Below are 25,456 nucleotides of genomic sequence, written 5' to 3'. Positions count from 1 at the left end.
TGTCACTAGGAAGTTCTGTGTAGTATATATTATATTTCTTCCTTGTGGATTCCATAGTAAGCTGGCTCACTACTGATGGAATGTGCCAAGGTCTCCCTGCTGGCATTTGAGAACCTTCTCTAGACATTCACAGAGAGGTGCACATGGTAGAGCTGATAGCAGATGTTAATAAACAACAACAACAACAAAAAAACCAAACAACTTCCTTTATATACTGCTTCATACTGAACTAGCAGTGTCTAAGTGGTTTACAACTGTAAGCTAATTGCCCAGAACAAGCTGGTTACTCATTTTACCGACCGCGGAAGGCTGCAAGCCTGAGTCAAGCTTGAGCCCTGGCTAGTATTGAACTTGCAACCTTATGGTTTTGAGTGAGTGGCTGCAGTACAGGCATTTAACCACTGTGCCATCAGGGCTCTTCTAAAGGCATGGAGGATTGCCCTTTTTTCTTTTAACAGCAACTGTAATCTTTGAACTTTGCTCTCACACACATGTAGCACTATATCTGTTCTATGTGGTGTGTGTGTTTGGTGTGGGAGAGCGAACAGTGCAATATTTAGTACTGATTGACTTTACTAGTAATTGGATTGCAGAGCCAAGGGAATTCCTGCATCAAGCTGTGATTGGAAGCTCAGGAACAGCTTTTGTCTGGTTCCTACAGCAGTTTAACAGAAAGTGGAAGGGAGACTGCACTGAGGAAAGAAACACGAAAGATGACCCAGTGCAGTATGCTTATATGTATGTGAGACATAGGAAAATGTGAATGTATGCATGAAGTCTTGCGTTTATAGAGAATGATAGGGGACATTAAGGGCCATGGTATTTGCTAGGTGGGAGAGAGAAAAGTCACTTCACTCCTGGTTGCCTTTTGGGGGGAGTTTTCTTGCTTTTTGGAAGGACGGTTATTGCTAGGGTTTCATAAGGTTTTACCAGTTCTCTCTATACTACATGTGACCCACAAGCTATCCAATCCCACCTCTGTTCTAGACAAATAAGCCCATCTTTCAGTTTTAAAAGCCTCTCTTTTCCCCCATTTTTCTATCAGAAAGTTGCAGAGATAGTGGAAGAGTCTTCCTTAACCAGGGAGACAATTGTTAGGTTGCAGGAAGAAAATATTTCACATAAACATTCTGTATAACTTGAGCATTTTCTGATGTAAATAAGAGTTACATTTTATTTTAAAGCTTAGAGTAAAAGAAATTATCAAAAGACTTAGTATTAGAGACAATAAATCCATGTTGATAAGCAATGCATTGTAGCTTCTTCCAAGTGGTTAAAATATTGGGCAGCAGAGTCAAAAGTTTTTTCTAAAATGTTTACATATAAAAAGAGTGTTATTTGAAAATGGTAACCAGAATATAGTGTGATAAATTTTAATAATTTTGTCTGCTAGATTGGGAGCCACTGTATGTATGTATAGGTGCCATATTAGCTTATCACTCTTCATGAGGAAGTCTTTGTCTGTAGCTTATACATGTGCATACAAGCTAGGACAGTGGGTTGTGTTTCATGAGGACAGTGGCTTTGCAAAAATGGATTTTATTAAACTAATATAATCACATTGAAACAATTAAAAATATAATTATGTAGTATCCCAATGTTACACATTTGTTTCAGAAGTAACAGTGGAATTGGGATTTGGTTTCAAGTATCTAACCAATAATATTAGTAACTCTTTTCTTCAAAATAGGAGTCATTCAGCATTGCCCTTCAAGTACAAACATGGGAAGAATATGTGATTTCTGGTATCACAGTTTGGTATCTTCTTCTTCTGAGTCAACTGAATCTGAAGAGGAGGATAAGCTGGGCTAGAAAAGGAAAACAAGTGTTAATGGCAATTCAGTAGTCTGACCAAAGTTTTTTCTAGTGACTATTCTGCCATTTCAGAAGAATGACAAAAAACATATTGTCAGTACAGTTTGAATGTCCCTTATCCAAAATGCTTGGGACCAGAAGTGTTTTGGATTTGGATTTTTTTCAGATTTTGGAATATTTGTATATAAATAATGAGATATCTTGGAGATGGAACCAAAGTCTAAATATGAAATTCATTTCTATTTCATATACATCTTATACACATAGCTTGAAGGTAATTATATACTTAATATTTTTAATAATTTTTTGCATGAAACAAAATTTGAATACAGCAAACAATCAGAAAGCAAAGTGTCATTATCTCAGCTACACATGATTTGGAGTATTTCAGATTTTGGAATTCTGGTTAAGAGAGACTCAACCTGTAGGTCTAATCAGAAGCTTTAGTCATTCTGTGATTTAAGCATTGCTAGTGCACAAGCAAAGTAGCTTTCTCAGTTCAGTATTTTTACAAAGGAATAAAAGGGAAGGCACTAAAACAAAGACAATTCTAGGAAAGAATTTGTGATCTCAAGGGTGCATGTGTTCATTAGAATTTTCTCAGTTTTTCAGCTTTCTGGACATTTTTACAGTTTAAGGAATCAGGGCCAGTATCTCTCTGAAGGCTATGGAGTATGTATGCTATTTCTATATGCAAATATATTATGTCTGGGTATACATTTTAACATGCACTCATCATTTGGTAATGTGTATATAAATGGAATAAGTGTGCATTTATATAATTTTATTCCTATTGGTTCTTTACATGTAGTTAAATATCTGTGTACAGTGGTACCCCGGGATACGAATGCGCCGCCTTACGAAATTTCCGGGTTACGAAAAAAATCCATTTAAAAACATTTTTCCGGGTTACGAAGGTTATTTCGGGTTACGAAAAAAATTTGGTGCTTTTCGGCGCGATTTCACACGGAATTGCGGCTTTCGCTATTAGCGCCTATGGGCATTTCGGCTAGCGAAAGTTTCCGGGTTACGAAAGCGGAACGAATTAATTTCGTAACCCGGGGTACCACTGTATTTGTAAATTACCACTGAAGGATTACCCCCCCCCATGGGTTTGGCAGAGTTGTAAGAAATACAGGCACTCTGAGATCACATAATTCTTACCTCCAGATAACTTGATCACTCACTTTCATTAAAGCTGTGTTTATTTGGCAATTAAATACTATTGATTTCAATGGACTTTTGTCCAAATATGTGTTCTCAGGATTGCAGCCTTAAGCAGATTCCATCTGCACTTGTTTAGCTTCTCAAATTTTATATGCAAAGTACAGTAACTCACTTGTTCGTTTGCCTGTGAGGGTTGTATCTCTGTATAAACAGGTGGGTCATTATTGTCATCATCTAATGGATCTGCCATTGAGGCAGTAACAGATATATTCCGAGACTGGAAGTATTGATAAGCTTCTTCTCCACACACTAGTAGTATCAGCTTGTTGCCGCTATCATGGATTTTTGCCACTACATTGTCATAGTCCTCATTCTCCACGTTGGTACCATTCACTTCTATCAAGATGTCATCAACTTGCAGTCCTGCTATGTCTGCTGGCCCATCCTTCTGTACCTATAATTATATTGTGTTAGAAACAGCCATTCCACTGAGTGTGGGTAGCAGCATAGGTTGGCTATGTTAGCTCAATCTACTGTTCACTAGGAAGCTTGTATGCCTATGAATTTTACAAATAACAATATGCAATTGTTACACAGTACTGTATTTCCTAAGATATCAACACATACATTGATGAAATAAAGACGCCAGTATGGTAGATTTTGTAGAAATGGCTATTGAGGGCTTTTTGTCGAGACACAAATGGCAGGTCAGGAGAATGGCATCTTTAGGTCTCTAGGAACAAATTTTCTGACAGGAGGCCAATATCACATTGTACATTTTTTTTCCTGCTCCCACAGCATGTGGTACATTTTAGTACAGTTGTAAATAATCCCCAAAATATTTAGTACTGGCAAGAAGCAGAATGTTTAAAAAGCAAGCTGTTATCCAGAACATTTCTTCTAAGATCAGTTTCCTAATTACTAAATGCAGTCATATAAATGTCCATTCAGGGGGAATTCTCATAGAATTCACCTGGACTTATTCCCAGGTATGTGCACATTTAGTGTGCTTCTCAGATTTACAGATGACACTAAATTAGGAGGGGCACCTATGAGGTGTGGCTTAGGGAGCTGGGTATGTTTAGCCTGAGGAAGAAACGGTTAAGGAGTGGTGGGATAGCCATATTTAAATATTTGAAGGTATGACTTACTGAGAATGGAGCAAGCTTGTTTTCTGCTGTGAGCAATGGATTCAAGCTATAGGAAAAGCTTCCACCTAAATATTAGAAAGAACTTATGATGGCAAGAGCTGTTTGACAGTGGAATATGCTCCCTCAGAGTGTGGTGGAATCTCCTCCTTTGGAGGTTTTTAAACAGAGGCTGGATGGCCATCTGTCATGAATGCTTTGATTGTGAGTTCCTGCATAGCAGGGAGTTGGGACTGGATAGGCCGTGTGGTTTCTTTCAACTCTACAATTCAATGATTCTAGAACAAGGGATGCATAGAATCCACTGAAGGATTGCCCTGCTCTTAGAAAATAGTCAGTAGTATATTCAGCCATTTATATGTCAACTAATATGTCACTACTTTATTTTAATCTAATTCTAATTCTCCAGTACATTTTCATGTGTATTTGATACATGAGATTTTTTCTCCAATTATTATTTGATGCCCTGCTCAAATCCTGGAAATTCAGGTCTGTGATTTCCTTGATGGTATCAATCCATCTGTAATATGGTCACCCTCTTTTTCTACTGCCTTCCTTTCTTTAAAACATGTAAAAGCATTCCAATAAAAGTGAATATTCACATCCTAAAATGGCTATGTACAGAAAAGGTAGTAGGGTGTAATGAACAAGGTGCTGGAAAAAATATCACAAGTCTATTACTTGTTGCTGTGCCATTCAGGTTCAGTGAAAATAATCTTGGATTTTTTTGGGTGTCCTTGATTTTGGAACAATGTTCTCCTTTTAACAGTAAATTTTAAGTTATTAAGTTCAAGAGCAACTGCAGCTAAGACATAGGTAGCTGTTTAAAAACACAGTTTGGTTGCATATTGTCTGATTACCTGAATCTTGTAATGATCTTTGGTATCATGTGTCTATCACTTGTATATGGATTCTAGATTAATACCTCTTTAATGAACTGGCCATTCAGATCCTTGATAGCATTCAAACGGAAGCCAAATCCACTGGGACCCTTTACCAACTTGCAGAGCCTGGGCTTATGATTAGTTTTCTCAGTAAATGTTGGCACTTCTGCCTCATACGGTGCCTGCATTTGTGTCGTGTGCTGGTAGAGGCATGGAGATATTTTAGCCTTAAGAAACCAAGAACAAAGAAGAGTTCATTTCAAAGTACAACTATCAAACACAACATAATGATAAAAAATCTCCCACACATGCTAATACTCAATCATTCTATTATTGTACAAATATGGCAAGGGTGTGACACACAGCATCAACAATTAACTATCATTGTAAATACAGCTGAAGCAATTTTCACACACGTTATAACCTGGTATAACAGCATAGTATATAATAATAACCTTAGTTGGTCAGTTGAGCAAGAAGGAGATTGGAAGTTACAGTTATGTGATTTTGACAAGAAAACAACAGATAGATTAAAGAATCCACATGGTATGGAAAGAAATTATCCACATACAATCATTCAGGTACAACTTTATCATTACTGAAATGTGTTTTTAAAAGATACAGGTTTCTTGGTCTTCCCTTAATGACAATAATGAATTATTTTTCAAGGATGAGAGAGGGAAGCCCAGATTTAATGTATATAGAGTTTGGATAATGTAGCCAGATAGCTGCCATTTCATGTAGAAATAGCCCCTGCTTATATCCCATACTTTAAAAGAATAATAATCAGATAATTTGCATCAAGGTAAATTCAGCATCAGGATGGATTGGATTCTATAGTTGATTTCTTAATGCATATTTGCTGATTTGCTCAAATTCACTTTGGAGATTATTATACTGAGTGATAAGATGGGAGAAAAATGAAATGCTCCAATCGTTATTGCATGATCACGTGAAGATTTTCACACAACATTGCGCTCATCCAGTACTTCTCCCATGAATAACTAGTAAACTTCTTGTAATATCTTAGTAATGGGGAAACCCTGTGAATGGCTTGCCAATAGAGCTACATTCCCGCTATTGAGAATGTGTGGAAGCTAATAACAATACAATCGTGCTGTTGTGTAAACTCCTGTCATCAGCTTTTTTTTTTTTTTTTTTTAAAAATCAAATCCCAAATTGCTGTACAGCAAATGACTCCCATGGGTCATTTGCCCTTTCCAAGATCAGCAGATGGTGGCTGCGTTGTGTGGATTTTTGTGAGGTGTGGCTTTTTTGTATTTTTATTTTAAAATTTAATTCCACTTATTATTGGTTGTTTTTGCTTCTTCAGGTCTTGGCTGACATCAATAAATCATAATTAATATACATTAATACACGCACACACACATACACACACAGTGCGCCTATATTATACACAGGTGCTCCAGGAAGAAGTAATGGGCGTGCACCCATGGTGTGCAAACCGTGGTGCGCTGCATGCACAAGCCCCATTACTTCTAATGGGGCTTGAGCATACGTGTTTTTTCCCTTACGCGGGAGAGTTGGGAATGGATCCCCCACATAAGGGAAGGATGCATGGTATATTCCATGTATAATATAGATAGATGGTTTACAGACAGACAGATAGATGGATAGATTATATATTATTTATACTCTTTTGGGAACAGAAGAGTGAGATTGTTTTTTCACATCTGTGCATGTGCGAAACATTCATAATCTAGAAACGGAAAGCGTCTTTTGGTTGTGGAACATGAAAGTTGTGTTTTTATTGTATCACCTTTATAGCATTATTGTGAAACTGCATGGAAACATATATTGTCATAGTGCTACTGTCTCATTCATTGCCAATAACGGGATAATTGTGGGTTAGTTCTGAACTGACCCTAGTGTGATAATCTCCTCTGTCACAACTAAACCGAGGCAAGGGAGAAACAACACTGGAGGAAGTTCTGTAGGTACTACATGGCAAGTCTTCTCAGCTTCAGCCTCTGACCGCTCAGTCTTCAGAAACTGCTTTTACTGACTCTAACATTTATCTTTTTAACCACATAGCTTATAGAAGAATTAAGGCTGCCATTCTCAGGCTGATAACTGCACCTGCACACTTGCTCCATATGATGGCAGAATAGCTGCAGACCTTTGCCTCTCCCTACCATTTTATTGCTACTTAACATGCTTTGCAAATAGGTTGCCAGGCTTCCCTTATTATAAGGAATGTCCCCCCTATTTCAAGGCCAGAAAACCTGTCTTTTACAGAGCTTAAAGGCGTTCCCTCAGGTCTGTTCCCTATTTGAGAGTTGGAATGCTTTTCCTTTGCCACTTCTATAGACTGGACAAGACCCAAGCATCCTGTGTTTTGGGGTGTGGGCCCTAGTTGTCTGCATCTTGTAATTTATGAATGTGGGCCAATAATTTCACAGTGAAAGACATGACTACATTAATTGAAATAAATATTTTCATTTGGTATCTAGGTAGAACACAACTTTGTAAACAGCTACTTCCTATCTGTCAATCTTGCCTGTCGTGAATTTTGACCGATCCCTTCTTGCTATTTGGAAAACATGGCAACACTATTTCTGGGTGACTCCTTGTACCCAAGGTGGCATTCTTACCATTTTGTACATGGCATCTGTCTCTTCATCCAGAACTAGCAGTGTCGTTTTTTCACCAGACTGCCTGATTTTCTCCACCACAGCATGATGGTCCAGTGCTTCAATTGGCTCTCCATTTACTGCTACCAAGATGTCATTGTCCTTGAGACCTGCTTTATCCGCAGGGCTGCCAGGATCAATGTCCTTAATTAAGTGACCTGTCCTCAAAAATAAGAAATACTTCACACTCAGTAAAGCACAGATCCAGCATCTGAAACCATAAATCACGATTTAGGTCTCTTTATACAGTTTGAATCCTAGCTCGGCCATGGAAACCCACTGAGTGATCTTGGGTAAGTCACCCTCTCTAAGCCTCAGAGGGAGAGAAAAGCAAACTCCCTCTGAACAAATCTCTGCCAAGAAAACCCAGTGCTAGATTCACCTTAGGGTCATGATAAGTCAAAAAGAAGTTGAAGGCACACAATAACAACAATGCTAGATTTAACACAAGAGGAAAAATCTTAAATTTGCCTCCCTGTGTGCTGGCACATGGTTCTGATAGGAGAGACTTATGTTTAAAATGAATTCTTGAGCTAGTGGGGGGTGGGACCATCAGCTGGACTATTATTTTAAGAGGCTGAAAAAGCTATGAGTTCTGGGACAACTTTATGGATTTTATTAAACACCCTCCTTCCCAATAATCGAAACACTACTGCTGGACTTTAGAAAGCCCCTACAGATCCTGCAATTCAGCAGAGAAAAACAGAAAAGTCTGTCTTATAAACTCATAGAATCATAGAATCTTAGGCGCATTACAGACGTGCTGAAGGGGTTTACTAGGGTTAGAAAGGGGCGTGTTAGGGTAGAGAAGGGGCATCCCTTCCGGACGCCCCTCAACCCTAATACGGACCGAGTCCGTAGAAAATGGCGGTGCCCGTCCACACAGGGGCCGCCATTTTGACGTCACGGATGCATAGCGTCCAGACGGCGTGCAGCGGAAGTGACGCCGCGAGTGCACGACTAGTGCCTCGTGGCGCCACTTCCAGGGCCCAGAAAGAAGCGCCATTTTGGCGCTTCTTTCTTACTGCACCTGGGAGCCGAGCGGTTTGGTCACTGCAGTTCCCGGACTTAGCAACCGGAGGCGGCGGCAGAGCACCCTTCTTGGGCACTCTGTAACGCGCCTTAGAGTTGGAAGAGACCCCAAGGGCCATCCAGTCCAACCCACTGCCATGCAGGAAATCATAATCAAAGCATCCCCGACAGATGGCCACCCATCCTCTGCTTAAAGACCTTCAAAGAAGGAGACTGTGCCAGTCTACATCCTGGTTCATACCTTTTCCATTTTGTTCCATTTTCAAGTAAAATCCGTAACCATTATTGCCTTTCTCAAGCTCAAGACTTCGTGGTTTGTACGGTAATAATTTCAGACTAGCCATTCCTCTTGTTAGCTGCATGTTCTGTCTGTTATAATACTGGTCAGTTTCTTTATTTGACAGCAGAAACACAACTTGGTTCCCAGACCGTCTCACCTAGGAACACAAACATATTATACATTAATCATACTTCTGCCATTAAAAAGAAAAAAAAATATTTACCAAGTTATTTTCTAAAAATATTTACAAACTATTTACATGGGTAAAGTGACTTAGAGAATATCCTGTCTGCACAAAACATATTCATCCATTTTTCATAAACAGTCTCATAGATGAGGGTTAAATTATTTTATGCTCTCTACAGCTGGTAGAAGTTGTGGTTCAACATCTGGAGGGTTACATTATTGCCACCTCCATGCAAGTGCAACATATGAGGTCATATTGATAGATATCTGCCATTCAGCTCTTGTGGGGAGACTTCTTGGCAAGAGATTTTAACTTTGATTCTAAATCTCATCAATAACTTTCACATTGCCTTAGATCACCTCAAACAAAACTTTTCATTTGAAGCTGTTTGTGCATTCTGCTGCATGTCTTTGCCTGAGGAGATCTGCAGGTACACTATGGCAAGTTACCACTTGGGAAATGGTTGGCTGTACTCTGACTTAAGGTCACAATCTCAGCATATACTGCTGGAACATTTAGCTACAGAACAAATCTAAATATTTAAATTGGAAGATTTAAAGACAGGTGCAGGCTTACAAGGTACCTTCTCAACCACTTCCTCATGACTGTCATTTTCCACATTTTCTCCATTGATTTCAATCAGACGGTCATTTGGCTGCACTCCAGCTTTTGCAGCTGGTCCTTGTGGGGCCACATCTATAATGAACAATCCCTTCTGACCTGGAACAGAAGAAAGAACAGACAAAGCTGAAATAACTCTTTACTTGTCAGCCATGTTCCATGTTGCTTGGAGAGAATGCAGCAATAGTAAATGTGCAGACTTATGATGGTTTGTTCAGACAGCAGTTGTAATGGCAGTAGGGATGTGATTCAACCAGCAATAACATTCTCTTCCTAAGTAATATGAGAGAAGAGTTTCTCATTCACTATAGCTCAACCTTACATTATGCTTTATTTGATACTGCTTGGGAAAAGATGATTATCGTTTCATGACCAATCATCACCAGCAAGAATAAAGTCATTTATTAAATAGTATCTGTTTCTTCATTGTTTATTTGCATTTACTTTATCATTACACTTCCAAAGTTAGGTGCTTCTTGTCATAAAGCAATATGTTTGCATCTGCAGATATATAATATGCTGGCATGAAATTGCTGGAATGAAATGTTATTCCTAAAATAAACACTTGATCAGAAGTCTTATTTGTATTCTTATATATAGATCAACCTAAGAGCCTGAGGACATATGCTCAGAATGGAGCAGACCTCACGTTAGAAACAATTATGTAACTGTTTGTATACTTAGCTACATAGTAGAGGTGCTAAGAAACTCTATTAATGAATTGTGGACATGTGTAATGGGACATTGGCAAGAGTGGTCCAGTGTGCACTGGGCTCTAAAATTGTGTATCGGCACTCCCAATCCAGTATCCCTATGCACAATGGGACTGATGCACAATAGTCCTGTTGTGCAACGGTCACTTTGCTGGCTTTCCTACATAGCAATGTAACAGCATCACTTTATAGGATACAGACATCACAAACTGCCCAGTTCTAATTCCAGGAGATGTAAGTCCTCAACAAGATTCTGACCTACATTTTCAAAACTAGGGGATTTGCTTTTGTTTTGTAAGTTTCTTTCTTCTTCCAGAAATTTTTGGGAGAATCCCAGGCATATACTGAGACCACCTCAGTATCTGGTAGAAACTGATCTGAATGTCAGCAACTGCCTTTCCCTTTCCATCTTAAGACTGTAATCAGATGCAGACTCCATGGCTTGACTAGCAGCCAGTTTCTCCTGCCCTCCACCCCCTCTCTCCTTTTGCTTTGCCTTTCATCTAGTCTGGTGAAGATTTACCAAGAAATCAAAAGCCTGCACTGTGTTTTGTGACCTTTGAGATGGTTTAATACAGTATTGTAATATTGTGCCAAAATGAGCTACAGCATTTTATTTTAGGAATCCAAGGGCTCCTCCAGACAGTCAACAGTCCCAGTAAAAATTGGGCTATTATGTTTCTTGATTGCATGCCTTGTAGGGGTTATTCCCAATCATTTTTTTTTTATTTATATACCGCTATTCCAAAGATCATAGCGGTGAACAGCAAGTAAGCTAATTTGCCCCCAACAGTCTGGGTACTCATTTTAGCGACCTCGGAAGGATGCAAGCCTGAGTCGAGCTTGGGCCCTTTTGCTGGTCTTGAACTCGCAACCTTGTGGTTTTGAGTGAATGGCTGCAGTACAGGCATTTAACCACTGCGCCACCAGGGCTCCTTATATCATATTATCATATCATATTCTAAGTATTCTGGGGCTTTGCCCATCTTCTTTGTCTTGCTTGAGGTGTGATTAACTGCAGTGTGGGCAGAGTTTCTTTCCCTGCACAACTTCTCCCATGCAACACATAGTTGCAAGGAGTTATCAGACCTCCCAGAAATATAAAGGGAACCAAGAAAAAGGAAATGGAGATGGGAAATTAACTCCTGCCTTTCTTGGTAACTCTTGGGACAGAAAAGAAAACAGCAGCCTGCACTAGCATGCCTGAACCTCTCTCTCTCTCTCTCTCTCTCTGGTCTTGGTTCAGGCCTTGTGAATTTCCAGCACCAGCTATGACTTTAATCTGTCCTGATCAGAAAAGGTACAATTCCTGCCCAATCCCAAAGTTTTTCATCACTCCAGATGAACCTTCCAAGCAATCCTTAGATTTTGACTTTTGATGAGAATCAGACATACTGCATCCCCATCAGTCCCTTCACTCATATTGTTGAGGAGAATACCTGCTCATAAAGACCTAAGAACAGAGATATTCCTAGTCTGAATTCGTTATAGTGATGAAAGAGCACAGAACGTTAAGGCTATTTCAGTGAATTGCATCTTGCAGTTATAATCAGAAATGCATCAGGAGGCTACAACAAGATGGATCTAATACAGGGTTGGATTCATACTTGCAGAATGCACATGGCTCTCAAGGCTCATCTCACAACGTCTTGTTAGAAATTATGAAAGTGTGCCTCCAGGGGGCATGATTCTCCACTAAAACAATGCACCCAATACTCAAGGACCCACAAAATGGACCCCAGCCTTTATATCAAATTGAGGTGAGGAACTCAATAGGCTGAGATATATTTTAAAAGCATCCTGTTTACACAGATGGCAAAACCAGGCAAAAATATATTAGGTGTGGTGACTGACCACCCAACTCTCCCAAAGTAAAATTGTTTCTTTTTCCAGGCTACTTCCCTTCATCCCAGCTTTTGTGCCACAACAGCTCTTAACGTTGTGGCAGTGTTCCTGATCACAGATTTCTCATATCACCTTGAATTACTTTAACAAACAATATATTTCAGTGGAACACATTCAGATGTTGAATGAGACAATATAGTTTCTGGGCATTTGTTAATTAGGCCTAGACAATATGGGCAAGCATGTATCTCTAATTGAGAAGGTCAGATCAAATAATTCTTACATTTTCTTTCACTTTTCTTTCTGTCTCTTCAGTAAAGATTCAGATCAGTTCAAAGATCCTTTTGTTTTATTGCTGTGAGAACTCACCATCCAAGTAATGGCCTTTAGTCAATGACCTGGGAAAGTGTGCTTTAAGTAATAAAGAACGTGTGTCTTAAATATATGCTTTAAATGATGAACAAACCAGAGCGTGGAAAAGTTACTTCTTTGGACTTACTTCTTCCCAATATCCTCCAGCCAGCATGGCCAGTGGTTTCCAAAACATATTGAACTTTCATATTCAACTTTCAACTGTACACTGTGAAGCCAATGCTCATTTGATACATATCTTGTCTATACTTATTGTTCTTACCTGCAGTGGTCTTCAAGGAGAAGCCATAGCTGTTTTGTTCCTTAATCAGGTAGCAGAGTCGAGGTTGTAGAAATGGAGCAGGCACTCCATTTGTCACAAGTGGAAGATGATGTGTCTGCTCCTGGGTTTGTCCATTTTTTTTCAGCTCTTCAAAACAGACTCCATCCTTATGTGCATTTTCATAAGATTCTTCATCCAAAACAAGCAACAGTACAGAATCTGCACTTTTCCTAACTAAATTAGCCACCTGCAATGGATGGAATGCTGGATTAAATAGACATTACAAGTGACAGTACCTCACCAAGATAAGCACAACATAGACACCCGTTCTGCATTTCTAGTTTCTGCATTCCAAGATTAGGGTATGTAAAGGGATCTTGCAGTGCCTTTGAGACTAACTGATAGAAGTTGGTAGCATGAGCTTTCAAAGACTTGAGCCTACTTCCTCAGATGCATTTGGCACAGTGGAAAGCCCAGGGACAGACCTATATGGCAGTCTCTGTGAGACAATGTCCACACTTTCTCCAGGCTAACACAGCTATGTCTTTGAATTCTACCACCAAGATTAGAGTGCCACTACTGAAAAGAGCCACTCCACCTTACTTTCCAAATGGCACTGGCAATAGAAGGGGGCGAGCCTCTTCAGATAATATTTTGGTGCAGTTAGTTACTGTACAGTATATGCTCGACTATAAGTCGACTTCATGTATAAATTGAGGGCAGGTTTTGGGGCCAAAATTAGGGATTTTCCCGTGACCCATGGATAAGTCGAGGACAAAACTTGTAGCCTCATTCAGTGTGTGTGTGTGTGTGTGTGTGTGTGTGTGAGTGGCAAGAGGTACTCTACTTGAGGCTTTTTGCTTCAGCACTTCAGCCTTTCTTTCAGCCTTCACTCCCAGACAGTGGAGATGCCCAGATCTCAGAGCCCAGGCTGGCTCATATAAGGAGATATGGTCTGCCAAATAGCCTGGATCTCGGCCATATAAGGCTTTATAGGTCATAACCAGCACTTTCAATTGTGCCTGGAAAACTAGCAGCCAATGAAGCTGTTTCAATAGGGTCTATAACCTGTCCCCATTAACAGCCTGACTGCAGTTCTTTGAACCACCTGAATTTTCCAAACACTCTTCAAAGGCAAGTAAAGCATGTTACACTAGTCCAAACAGGATGTAACTAAGGCGTGTACCACTGAGGCCAGATCCGGCATTTCAAGGAATGGGCACAGCTGGCGTACAAGTTTTAAATGTGCAAAAGCACTCCTGGTTGCTACAGAGACCTGGACCTCCAGGTTCAGAGCTGAGTCCAGGAGTAGCCCCAAACTGCAAACCTGTGTCTTCAGGGGGAGTGTAACCCCATGTAACACAGGCTGGACCCTATTCCCTGATCTGCCTTCCAACTCACCAGGAGCACTTCTGTCTTGTTTGGATTAAGTTTCAACTTGTTTGCCCTCATCCAGTCCATTACTGATGACAAACACTGGTTTAGGACTTGGATTGAGGTAGAAAGGAGTAGAAGTGTTTAGTGTTGTCATCATATTGATGGCACCACATCCCAAAACTCCAGATAACCTCTCCCAGTGGCTTCATGTACATGTTAAATAACATAGGGGACAACACAGAACCCTGAAAGACTCCACAGGCCAATGGCCAGGGAGTTAAGTACCACCTTCTGCATTTGTCCCTTCAGGAAGGAATGGAACTACTGTAAAACAGTATCTCCAGAGAGGTGGCCCAGAAGAATACCGTAGTTGATGACACTGAAAGCTGTTGAGATTTTATTTTAGTTTTCAGTCTTCTCCAAACCACTCCTTCCAAATGTGGGACTACATCTTCTACCACCAGACGCCATACTTATTGGGGATGATAGGGATTATAGTACAACACATCTGGAATGCATTGATGGGGGAGGATGTGGAGAGTTCATGTAGTATACCTTGAGTGCTGAGAAAAATAAAAGACTTTAAATAAGTAAATATGCATAGCACAGGATTGATGCACCTATTTATTAGCTGTGTTCAGCAGTTGAAAGAACCATCCTTTGGCAGTGTCATACCTTTCCATGGTCTTCCTTGTCCACAAATACCCCATTGACCCACAAGACTCTGTCACCATCTCTCAGACCAGCCTTCTCAGCAGGACTGTCCTTTTCCACATTCCGAATAAGGTGTCCCATTTTGTACTTCTCAATGCGCAAACAGAACCCATAGTTCTCTCTGTCTTTTCTGGTTAATTTGCATTCTCTGAGCTGAAGAGTCATTTCTATCAGAAGAACTGGTTTTAAAAAAGGATACAGAGGTATCAAAAGATGTTCATATTCAGGGAAACTACTCAAGTAAAATGAAACAAGCAGGTGCTCTTAAACAGGGACAAAGAGTCTGGCTGGAATGGTGATATATCAATTTCAGTATCAGAGACAGTACAGAGCCAGCATGGGGTAGTGGTCTGAGTGTTGGACCAGGAGGAGACCAGGGTTCAAACCCCACTTGGCCATTGAAATCTGCTGGGTGACCTTGGACAAGCTACGCTCTCTCAGTCTCAACGGGATGAAAATATCCCTTTGAAAACCCCATGACAAAGTTACCTTAGGGTCACCATAAATCAGAAATGAATTGCAGGCACAAAAACAAATCAGAAGCCATGTAAGAAAAAGCCCCCCCCCCCCCCCCAGTCCATCTGCCATGGTTCAGGCCTCAGAGAGAAAGAAGAACCACTGTACTTATTCCCCTTCCCCACTGCCATTCTCTTCTCCTTTTGTGTCATTTTTTTAGACTGTAAGCCTGTGGGCAGGGAAATGTCTAATTAACTACTTGTAAGCCATTCTGAGAGCCTTTGTGGCTGAAGAGTGGGGTGTAAATGCAGTTGCTGGGGAAAATCCAGACTTCAATTCATTCATCATCTTTGTGTGCCTCCCATAGGCAACTGATCATGGTGTGAAAATAATGTTGCTGTAAATAGGCCTTGGAGGCCTTGGAGAGCCAGTGTGGTGTAGTGGTTTGACTGATGGAGTAGGACCAGGGTTTGAATCCCCACTCAACCGTGGAAACCTATTGGGCTTCTTTGGTTAAGTCACACTCTCAGACTCATAGGAAGGCGATGGCAACCCCTCCTGAACAAATCCTGCCCTTGACACCTTTAGTCAGTTTTTATTATTTATATCCCAACTTTGTCTCAGCACAGATTAACCTTAAGGGCACCATAAATCAGAAGCAACTTGAAGGTACACAATAATACATAGGCATTTGGTTTTCTGTTCTTATGATTGGGAAAATTAGAGACAATACTTAGTGCTTGTGGAAAAAATGTTACTGCCTGACACTGAAAAAGTCACAACAAAAAAGTTTAGTTAACAAAGTCCTATACATGTGTTTTTAAAACTACCATATATACTCAACTATGAGTTGATCTCATGTATATAAGTCAAGGGCAGGTTTTGAGGCCAAAATTATGGATTTTGATATGACCCATGGATACGTAAAGGGTAAAAATCATAGATATGTAACAAAGAATCCAAAAAATGAAGCAAAGGAAAACAATGCCAAAGGATTTAGAAAATTCTAGCAGGCATAACTGTCTGTGCTTATACTAAAGGCTGGGTGGATGAGAGAATAAAGAGAGGGTCAGTGCTTCCAGGACAGAATACACTCTTGCTTGCAGCAGGGGCTGGTTCCTTTTTTATAAGAGTTAAGTACAGTACTTATATTGATCTGTGGATAAGTTGACTTTGGTTTTTTGAGTCAATTTTTGACAAAAATTTCTAGACTTATACAGTAGGTCTCACTCTGTTCTCTGTTTGGTTCTCTCAATACAATCAGAACACAGCTACATTATATTAATTCTTTACCTAGGTACTGAGACATAGAAGTATTCATGGGATGTTACTGTCATTCTCAATGAGTAGTTAGATGTTATGCAGAGGGCACTGGACTAAAAAGCATTGTACAGAGAGCTGAGTGGGAAAGAAATCATGAAAACGTTGTATAGTGTAACTAGGAAACCACTGTAAGAAATAGCTTAGTTTTTCTGATTTTAGTTTGATGCTTTCAGCATATAGAAGAGGATACTGATTAACAAGAATGAATTCCTTTTTCTGAGCTGTTTTGAAGGACAAGGGTATGACTTGATCATCTATTTAGGTTTAGGGCTTTAGTAAAGGATTTTTTTTACAACATGGGGATTAAACATTAATGCTCACAAACAGAGAAAAAAGTTATCACTATTAATCATTCCCTCTCTATTGCCCATGAAAACCTACATTAGGAATAGTTGTCTTATTTGGTGCAAAGATACATAACTAGACTACACCATTAAGAGCAAAACTTTATTCAAGGGGCATATTCTCTCTGCAATGAATGGCCTGAAAACAGCAGGTTGCAGGAATACTTAGATGGTCACAAATTTTGGGTTGCTGATGGAAAGATCCAGACAGCTTGGCAGCTTTTCCATGTTTTCATCATAAAAATGAATGAAGTTTTCTAATAATTATTAGATATGATGGAAGCGGATATAATTTCAAAGAGACCAATTGAAAACAAAAAGGAGACAGAGAAATCGGAAGGAAGGGAAAATTCTGATACAAATAATTGGGAAAAATTGTATGTATTTATAAGGAAAAAATGGCCAAACATACAAAATGAAATTTAAAAGTAACGAGGAAAAATTGATAAAATTAGATAAAAGATAGATGAGTATGGAAGTATGGAAAACAACGGAAGTTAGATTTGGAATAAGGAGTAGAAACAATGTATTCATGTGAAGAGAAAACAGAAAGATGAAAGGAAATTGAAGATATGCAGGAATAATGAAAAATGAAACGGTTCAAGGATTGACCAAGGGAAGTCACAGTGTTTTATGTTTTATGTTAGATGTATGCGACTGAATGGAATAATGTATTTTTGTTTTTGTGTTTTTGTGTTTTTGTGTTTTTGTGTTATGTGTATAGGTGATTATGTTAATGTAGGTTCGAATGGGATGGAAGATTTTAGATGTTTGTATTGTAAGATGTATTTATAAATAAAAATTAAAAAAAATGAATGAAGTTTTCAAATCCAACAGCTTTGCTCAGCATTTATGACTGGAGTGTTTTGGTATACTGTATACTATATATTCATTATGCAAAGGGATCTTGTAGTAACTTTGAGATTAACTGAAATGGTGAAGTTGGTAGCATGAACTTTTGTAGACTTGAGGCTACTTCCTCAGATGCATGCATTCCTCAGATGTATGCAGTAGGCTCAAGTCTACGAAAGCATATGCTATCAACTTCTATCTTTCAGTTAGTCTCAAATATGCTACAAGTTCCCTTTGCACACTGATTTTCCAGACTAACACAGCTATGTTTTTGTATATAATTTTAGTCAAAAAATTGATCCTAAAAACCTGGATTGAGTTATCCATGGGTTAATTTAATTCTGTACCTTAACTCTTATAAAAAGAGGAACAATCCCCTTCTCTGAGTAGAGTGGCAAAAGGCAAGAGCTCAATCTGTCCTGGGAGAACCTAAAAGAGCACTGACCCTTCTACTCTCTCTGCTGTGGCACCCCCTCTGGCGTTTTTTTTTTTAATGCTTGGGTGGGGAAAGTAGTGCCAGGTCTTTGGCATTTCCCCTCAAAGGAGTGCCAAGAGAGTAGCAGGAGTTGGTGCTTCTTTTACTTTCTCCCAGAATGGACTAAGCTTTTGCTTTCACCATTCTACTCAGAGAAGGGGATTCCAGCAGTGCTATTCCACTACTCCAGAAGAATCAGGCTTTGAAGGACTTGAATAGGTTTATTCAATAAGTTGTATATGTTTATCAGCTTTTCTTGGTTAAAATCAGGCAAGGTTATCACATTGAAGTTAAAGCGTGTAATCACTGCTAATATAGAGGCTGTACAGACACCCCTCCAGGGGCGGCTCTGTGCTGCCCCTGGATGCGTGGGGTTGGGGACGTGGCAACCAGATGCTACATCCCCAACCCACTCTAAAAAGAAGTCCCCAAAAGGGGCTTCTTTTTTACGGTGTGCACGGGGTGCCCTTGCATGCACCGATGACATACACATGGCGCAGTGCCATTTGGACGCTGCGCTGCATGTACGTCATTATGACAGTCCCCGTGTGAATGGGGGTGAGTCATGATGGTGCCAGCGGCACACTTTTAGGCTTGGAAACGTGTAGACACTCCACAGTCCTGAGCCCTAAAATTGGCCCCAGGCTGCCACAAATCGGTGGTTGGTACCGAGCCTAAGTCACAATTTTCTTTGCTTTGAAGTTAAATCCTTTTTGAAACATGTGCATTTTCTTAGCCCTGCCCATACCTGGTCACCATCTCCACACACCACACAACCACCATTTACTGTAGTTCCCTCCTCCTCCACCCAGGCTTTAGGGTGAATATAAACAGTTATAACTACTGGAATTTTGAAAGTCCTTTGACATAATTTCTTTTGTTTCATTCTTTACATCTTTTGTTACATGATGCTAAGTTTTACCCTCAATCTAGCCATGGGACATATAAAACCCCATAATTTTGGACCCCAAATCTGTCCTCAACATATACATGAAGTCAACTTATACACGAGTACAAATGGTATCTTTCAGAATTCCCAAGCCCGCATGGCTAGTGGCCAAGTTGTCTGGAAAATCTGGGATATTCTAGTCAGTTCTCACCCCACTCCCCAAATTCTTGTAGTATCTACTTGCTATAATGCTAGACTCCCCCCTTACTTACCCCAGCATTCCCAATTTTGTTCTCAAACTGTTGTACCAGGTAACTTCCCTATTGACCTGCAGCATTTCTTTGAAAACCTATTGATAATTTCATGGAGTGGGTATAACGACAGTCTAGTTCCCTTCCCAACAAAAGGGTGCTAAAATGATCAAGGAGTAGGGACACCATGCTGCTAGCCTTTCTATCCCTGGTTGCATCCAAGAATACTTTCCTCAGCACACTGGCAATCTGTACCAGCTGTACACTAGTAGGCATTTACAGGAGGATCTGCAAAGTTATGTCTTTGGATCTTATCGCACACACAATTTTAAGCGTTCTGGGGACCGAAGGAGGATGCTTGTGTGCGCGCGCGTGCTGCAGAAAACGGAGTTTACCGCACATGAATACATCCTCCAAGAGGCCCTGTTCCATCCCCCGGCGCGCACCCGTTCGCATCCAGTCCTGACGGGCATGACTTTTGCCTAATGGACCTTCCATCAGCAAAAAATCACGCCCGTCAGGACTGGACGCGAACGGGTGTGCGCCGGGGGACGGAACAGGGCCTCTTGGAGGACGTATTCGTGTGCGGTAAACTCCGTTTTCTGCAGCACGCGCATGCACACGAGCGTCCTCCTTCGGTCCCCAGAATGTGTGTGCGATAAGGTCCTTTCTCTCTATGTTCCATCTATGCATCAATCAATCAAAAAGATCTATTTCTTACATTAGTTCATAAGATCTGAGGGTGGCATACAAGTAAAATCAATCCAAGCAGTTTAAAGCAAGGTAAAAAAAACCCCCAAGATGACAAATAAACATAATTTAGACAGTTGAAAGGGGTATTAAAACAAGTAATAAGTTTAAAACAGAGTTAAAAGATTAAAAAATTTACTAAGCATGTATATAGACATTTTGGAATCAGTTAAGGCTTTTCTTGGCAGAGGAAGAAGCCAGCACTGGTGGCACTGAGACCTCCAAGGGGCAGATACTTCACAACCAGGCTACCACAGCTGAGAAGCCTCTCTCTTATGAGCTATATACCCAATGTATTGTTTCCACTGGTGGAACACAAAAATGGGCTCCTCCAGCCGATTTCAGTCCTTAGTCAGTACATCTTGAGCTAGGATTAATAGTAAGGCAGAGGTGATTTTCTTAGATTCCTGTGGCTCTTTTCTTAACCCCCGTGTAAAGGGATAGATCTACAGCTCCCTGTTCCCCAGAAATCTCCCATATCAGCAAGTGCACAAGTATAGGTGGTAATCACAAATCAGTGTTGCCTTATCAGCCAGGCCAAAATTTTCAACAGTTCTTAACATCTCAAGAAGAGCCCTGCAGTCTTGCTATTAAACTGTAGTTCTGATGCTTTATAACCATGTACTTTGCTCCATCTTGCTTTGATAGTGGGTGATGTAGTTAATATGTAAAGAGATAGTGGTTAATAAATGGAAGATGCTTCCCAGATAAGGAGAGTGGATAAGATAGCATTCAGGTCCTCTCTACCTATTGTTCTTCTCATTCTAAATAGAGCTTAAAGGTATGGTGGGCCGCTTGATGCTCTAGCTATATTGCTGGATTAATCAAATTGTTCATATTCATATAAAAGCTCCATCCACCACAGCCATCAATTCTAACTATAAGTTACAGTCATGCATTGTTTGACACTTGGTAGCACTAACTATAGCAGGGGTGGCCTTCCAATAATAATAATAATAATAATAATAATAATAATAATAATAATAATAATAATAATGTTTATTTATATTTCCCACCTCTCCTGAGGTGGGATTATATCAATAAAAATGATTCAATAGTACAAATATATGATCAATAAAGCACCAATACTGAATTAACCAACATTCCTATTAGTTGTCTAAAATGACAATTCATCAATAGCCAACAATCATAGTCAAGAATGGAGCAATTGTCATAACCTTTTATATGGAGTCCCGTGGATAAGCCCACTGCAAGAGATCCATCTTAAGTGCCTCCTTAAAGGCCTCTAAGGTAGTGATAATATGGATCTCTTCTGGTAGGCTATTCCATAATTTTGGAACCTCAGCTGTAAAGGCCCTATGGGAAGTTGTCAATAACCTTGTATTAGTATTACTAATTGGCAGCCAGTGAAGAAATTTCAACACTGGTGTTATATGGTCAAACCTAGATGTACCGGTGACCAATCTGGCTGCCGCATTTTGAACCAGTCGAAGCTTCCAAACTTGGTATAAGGGTAGCCCCAGGTAGAGTGCATTACAGAAATCTAAACGAGAGATTACCAGTGCTTGTACCACTGCTTCAGGTCCTTTTGGTCCAGGTAAGGATGCAGTTGGCGTAGCAACCGAAGTTGATACCAGGCACTATAGTTGGATTGCAAGTCCCATCATCTCTTAGTAGTGGCTATGATGGCTAATGGTCTTGAGAACTGCAGTTTGACAACATTTTGCCGGCTATACAGTCTCAGTCCTGTAACACTCCTGATACACTATGCTGAATATGTGTAGAATTGGGAGCCAAATCAACCTCATTGGTAAAAGCATCACATTTCTAGAGAGATCACAGAAAAAACTTTCCTGGGTTCTACCAAATATAAATAGGTTTCCTAGTGCCACATATATCATACCAGTATCCTTTAAGTTCTCTATCTATAACATAATTTGGGATAAGCCCTTATTTTTATAGATTAAAAACTATTGTCCATTAGTACTGAAAAAATGGGGCACATTCAGTTGTTTATGTGGGATTTCAATGTGTAGAAGAATCAGGTGGCTTTTTGTAACTCTTATTGTCAGTTTATGATGAACAAGTTTCTAGGTCTCAAGGAGGTATCTGAAAAGAGTAAAGCAGGAGTCTTAATCTAAAACCTAGAAAAGAGAGGTCAGAAAATTCTTACCTTCCTGTGTAGAGGCTGGATCCTTGGAATGTTCTACTCTATCTCATTCTGCTGCATAAGGATAGTCATACTCTGAATGAACAAAGGTTGATTTAAAAGATGATTTATTTAACCGAGCTTCATTGCATGTGTTGGACTTCTTGATAACCAGTTCTCTCCCCACCCTCATTTTTCTTAGCTAAGCAACACAGATCTTTCCTCTGCAACTCTAGATTCTGCCCTAGTGGCTCATTGATCAGTGCAGATGCCAAGATTTGCACATGGAGCACAGCCAAGACACACCTGATCTTTGCTACAGCTGACATTCTTTTCTCCTGTTTACTCACTGATCTGAGAAACATAAAGAGATTCAATTATGGATTTGTAAATACAATATACAAAATTTATCTTGTATCTAACACATCAAAATGATCTTGAATTACTGTGATAGAAACTATGATTAAAGAATGTGTGGACTTCTAGGTGTTGTTGGACAGCAAGTACCATCGTTCCTTACCACTGACTAGTCTCATGAGGACTGATAGAAAACATAATCCAGCAGCACTTGGATGAGCACACTTTCCCCACCTTCATAAACAATAACAGTAAACACCATCTGCTGAAACAAAGGCCTTAAACCTCTGCACCAAACAGATATTTCTACCGCCATAAACACGATTATCATTCCAAAGAAAATATTTTCTTACTTGTTCTTCCTGTCATACCCCATGTGTTCAATAAAATAAATTAAAAAATACCCCAAACAATAGAAATAAAAGATATAAATAATAACTCACTAGTCAAAGCAATGCATTTGGCTGTCCAGAGTTAAGATCTCTAATTTGCATTCGTAAGATCAGTGTTTAGTTAGTACATCCAACAGTATGTTGAAATGCTGAATATATATAAAAAGAAGATATTCTATACCTTGCAGGTGTACCACCCTCCTACATTTAGAAATAAGAAGCTTACATTTGTCTGCCAGACCCATCACTGCTTGCTAAATCCACACCCACTCTCAGCCCTTTTCAAGCAAAGCTACTGACCTAATTCCCATGAAGCACCTGTAAACGTTTCGGGCTTATCCACAACAGATTTAAAGTAGCTTAATGATAATTTCCTTTCCCCAGGGGAGTCTGGGAATTATAGTTCTTATAAGGAGAGTGTGGTATCTTTAATCATAGACATAGCAATTGTTAAACCCGAGTACAAGACCCAACTGACAAGTGCCTTATATCTCCCCCTGCTATTACAAGCCATTATAAAAGACATTTTTACTGGGTGAAAATAATGACCATGGAGAATATACACAAATTCAACCTAGATAATGAGGAAATAGTAAAAGAGTTCTCATACCTGGGACCAAATATTGATCAGAACAGGGACTGCAGTCAAGAAACATAAGAAGACTAAGAATGGGGAGGGCTGCTATTTAAAAATAGAGAAGATCCTGAAGTGCAAAGATATAAAACTGAACACTAAGGTTAGAATTGTCAAAGCCATTGTATTCCCTATTACTATGTATGGATGTGAGTGCTGGACAGTTAAGAAAGAAAACAGGAAGATAATCAACTCATTTGAGAGATGATGCTGGAGAAGAGTACTGAGGATTCCATGGACAACCAAAATGACAACCAAATGGGCCCTAGGGCAGATCAAGCCAGAAATCTCCTGGGAAGACAAGATGATCAAACTGAGGCTGTTGTACTTTGGCTACATCATGAGAAGGCTCATTAGAAAAGACAGTAATGCTGGGAAAGGTAGAGGGAAGTAGAAAGAGAGGAAGGCTGCATGTTAAATGGATGGACTCTATTAGGGAGGTCATGAGTATGAATTTATATGAGTTAATCAGAGCAGTGGAGGATAGGGAGTCTTGGAGATGTCTCATTCACAAGGTCACCATAAGTCAATATCACAAACCACAAACCTTTCAGTCCTTTAAGTTGTCTGTGAGTGGAAGCGTCTCTGCTACACAGAGTCCTGATATTCAGATTGAAGTGAAAAAGATGAAGAGAATAAATACAAATACATTTATATACATTATGTATAACCTCCAACAATTCACAGATGAAATCTGAGACTTATGTGGACAAGCAATATCGGAGTGAGCTCAAGATGACAAAAGTTATTAATGAAGAAGAACATGCAATCTAGGACGGGATACTGATATTTGCTTTTACTCAAGTCTACTGAGAAAGGCAAGACTCCCTCTCCTCTCTTCTCCCTTTCCCACCCCTTAATTTACTGCAAACTACCTGACAGTTCTGGATGGATTTACACATCCCATGAAATCTCAGGTTCACAGCTTGGGTACATTCCTGCACTTGGATTTGAGCTGGGATGTTCAGGTTTCAGCAGTGACCAAGACTATATTTGCACATTAAAACTAGCATACCAATTGTGCCTGTTTCTGGAGATTTCTGATCTGACTATAGTAATATTTGCCTTTATTACATCCCATTTGGATTACTGTAATGCACTGTATGTGGGGCTGGTCAGAAACTGCGGAGGGTCTGCAAAGCTGATTTGGATTTCCTGCATGGCATGGGGTTGGACTGGATGGCCCTTGCGGTCTCTTTCAACTCTATGATTCTATATAACCATTAAGTACATTTCTATCCTATCAGAACAATTCTGTCTGTTTTACAATCTTTTTTCCTATTTTATTTTTTTAAGCAACAGTGCCAAACATTACATTTAATTAACAAAATAGGTGTATTTTGTTACTGCTTAGAGATCCACATAATCTGAATCACTACACTGTATCTTATTTCACTTATGTGTAAATCCAGCAGTGTTTAAACATTACTTTGAGGGACATGGATGTCCATGTGTTGTTTTCCATTGATAATCCTCCCATATTTTCCTATTTTTTCTTCTGTTTTCCCATGGAGCTGAAATGGGGACCATGTGGCTTTCCAGGTGTTCTGTT

The 25,456-nt window shown here is 39.8% G+C and overlaps 1 protein-coding gene across 3 annotated transcripts; it reads right to left on the bottom strand.

Annotated features, from left to right (window-relative positions):
* Positions 1–192: 192 nt before the first annotated feature.
* PDZK1 (PDZ domain containing 1) lies at positions 193–23,540 on the bottom strand. 3 transcript variants are annotated; one of them, XM_089512217.1, is made up of 10 exons: positions 23,497–23,540; positions 22,546–22,615; positions 15,033–15,250; positions 12,981–13,227; positions 9,751–9,887; positions 8,942–9,137; positions 7,630–7,826; positions 5,056–5,241; positions 3,155–3,436; positions 193–1,808 (listed from the first exon to the last, which is right to left on the bottom strand). In XM_089512217.1, exons 3-10 carry the CDS (start codon positions 15,234–15,236, stop codon positions 1,749–1,751), a joined length of 1,509 nt encoding a protein of 502 aa, XP_089368343.1. In that variant the 5' UTR covers positions 15,237–15,250; positions 22,546–22,615; positions 23,497–23,540; the 3' UTR covers positions 193–1,748. The 3 variants fall into 3 exon arrangements, with proteins under 3 accessions (XP_089368343.1, XP_089368346.1, XP_089368345.1); XM_089512220.1 differs by having other exon boundaries at positions 5,056–5,214; XM_089512219.1 differs by lacking the exon at positions 23,497–23,540 and having other exon boundaries at positions 22,546–22,641.
* Positions 23,541–25,456: the final 1,916 nt, after the last annotated feature.

This window comes from Sceloporus occidentalis, unplaced genomic scaffold (genome assembly GCF_023333645.1).
Source record: "Sceloporus occidentalis isolate IW3139 unplaced genomic scaffold, rSceOcc1.0.p SCAF_2, whole genome shotgun sequence".
In the NCBI taxonomy this organism is placed as follows: Eukaryota; Metazoa; Chordata; class Lepidosauria; order Squamata; family Phrynosomatidae; genus Sceloporus; species Sceloporus occidentalis.
The sequence above is the reverse complement of the archived record's forward strand: the minus strand, read 5'-3'. Positions and strand labels throughout refer to the sequence as shown.

Excerpts from the sequence above, each read along its gene's own strand:
- PDZK1 (XM_089512217.1), bottom strand. The coding sequence starts at position 15,236 with ATGACTCTTCAGCTCAGAGAATGCAAATTAACCAGAAAAGACAGAGAG. Across the intron at positions 13,228-15,032 it reads ACAAGGAAGACCATGGAAAG|GTGGCTAATTTAGTTAGGAA; the intron begins GTATGACACTGC and ends CATCCATTGCAG. Across the intron at positions 9,888-12,980 it reads CTCCTTGAAGACCACTGCAG|GTCAGAAGGGATTGTTCATT; the intron begins GTAAGAACAATA and ends CTTCTGTTCCAG.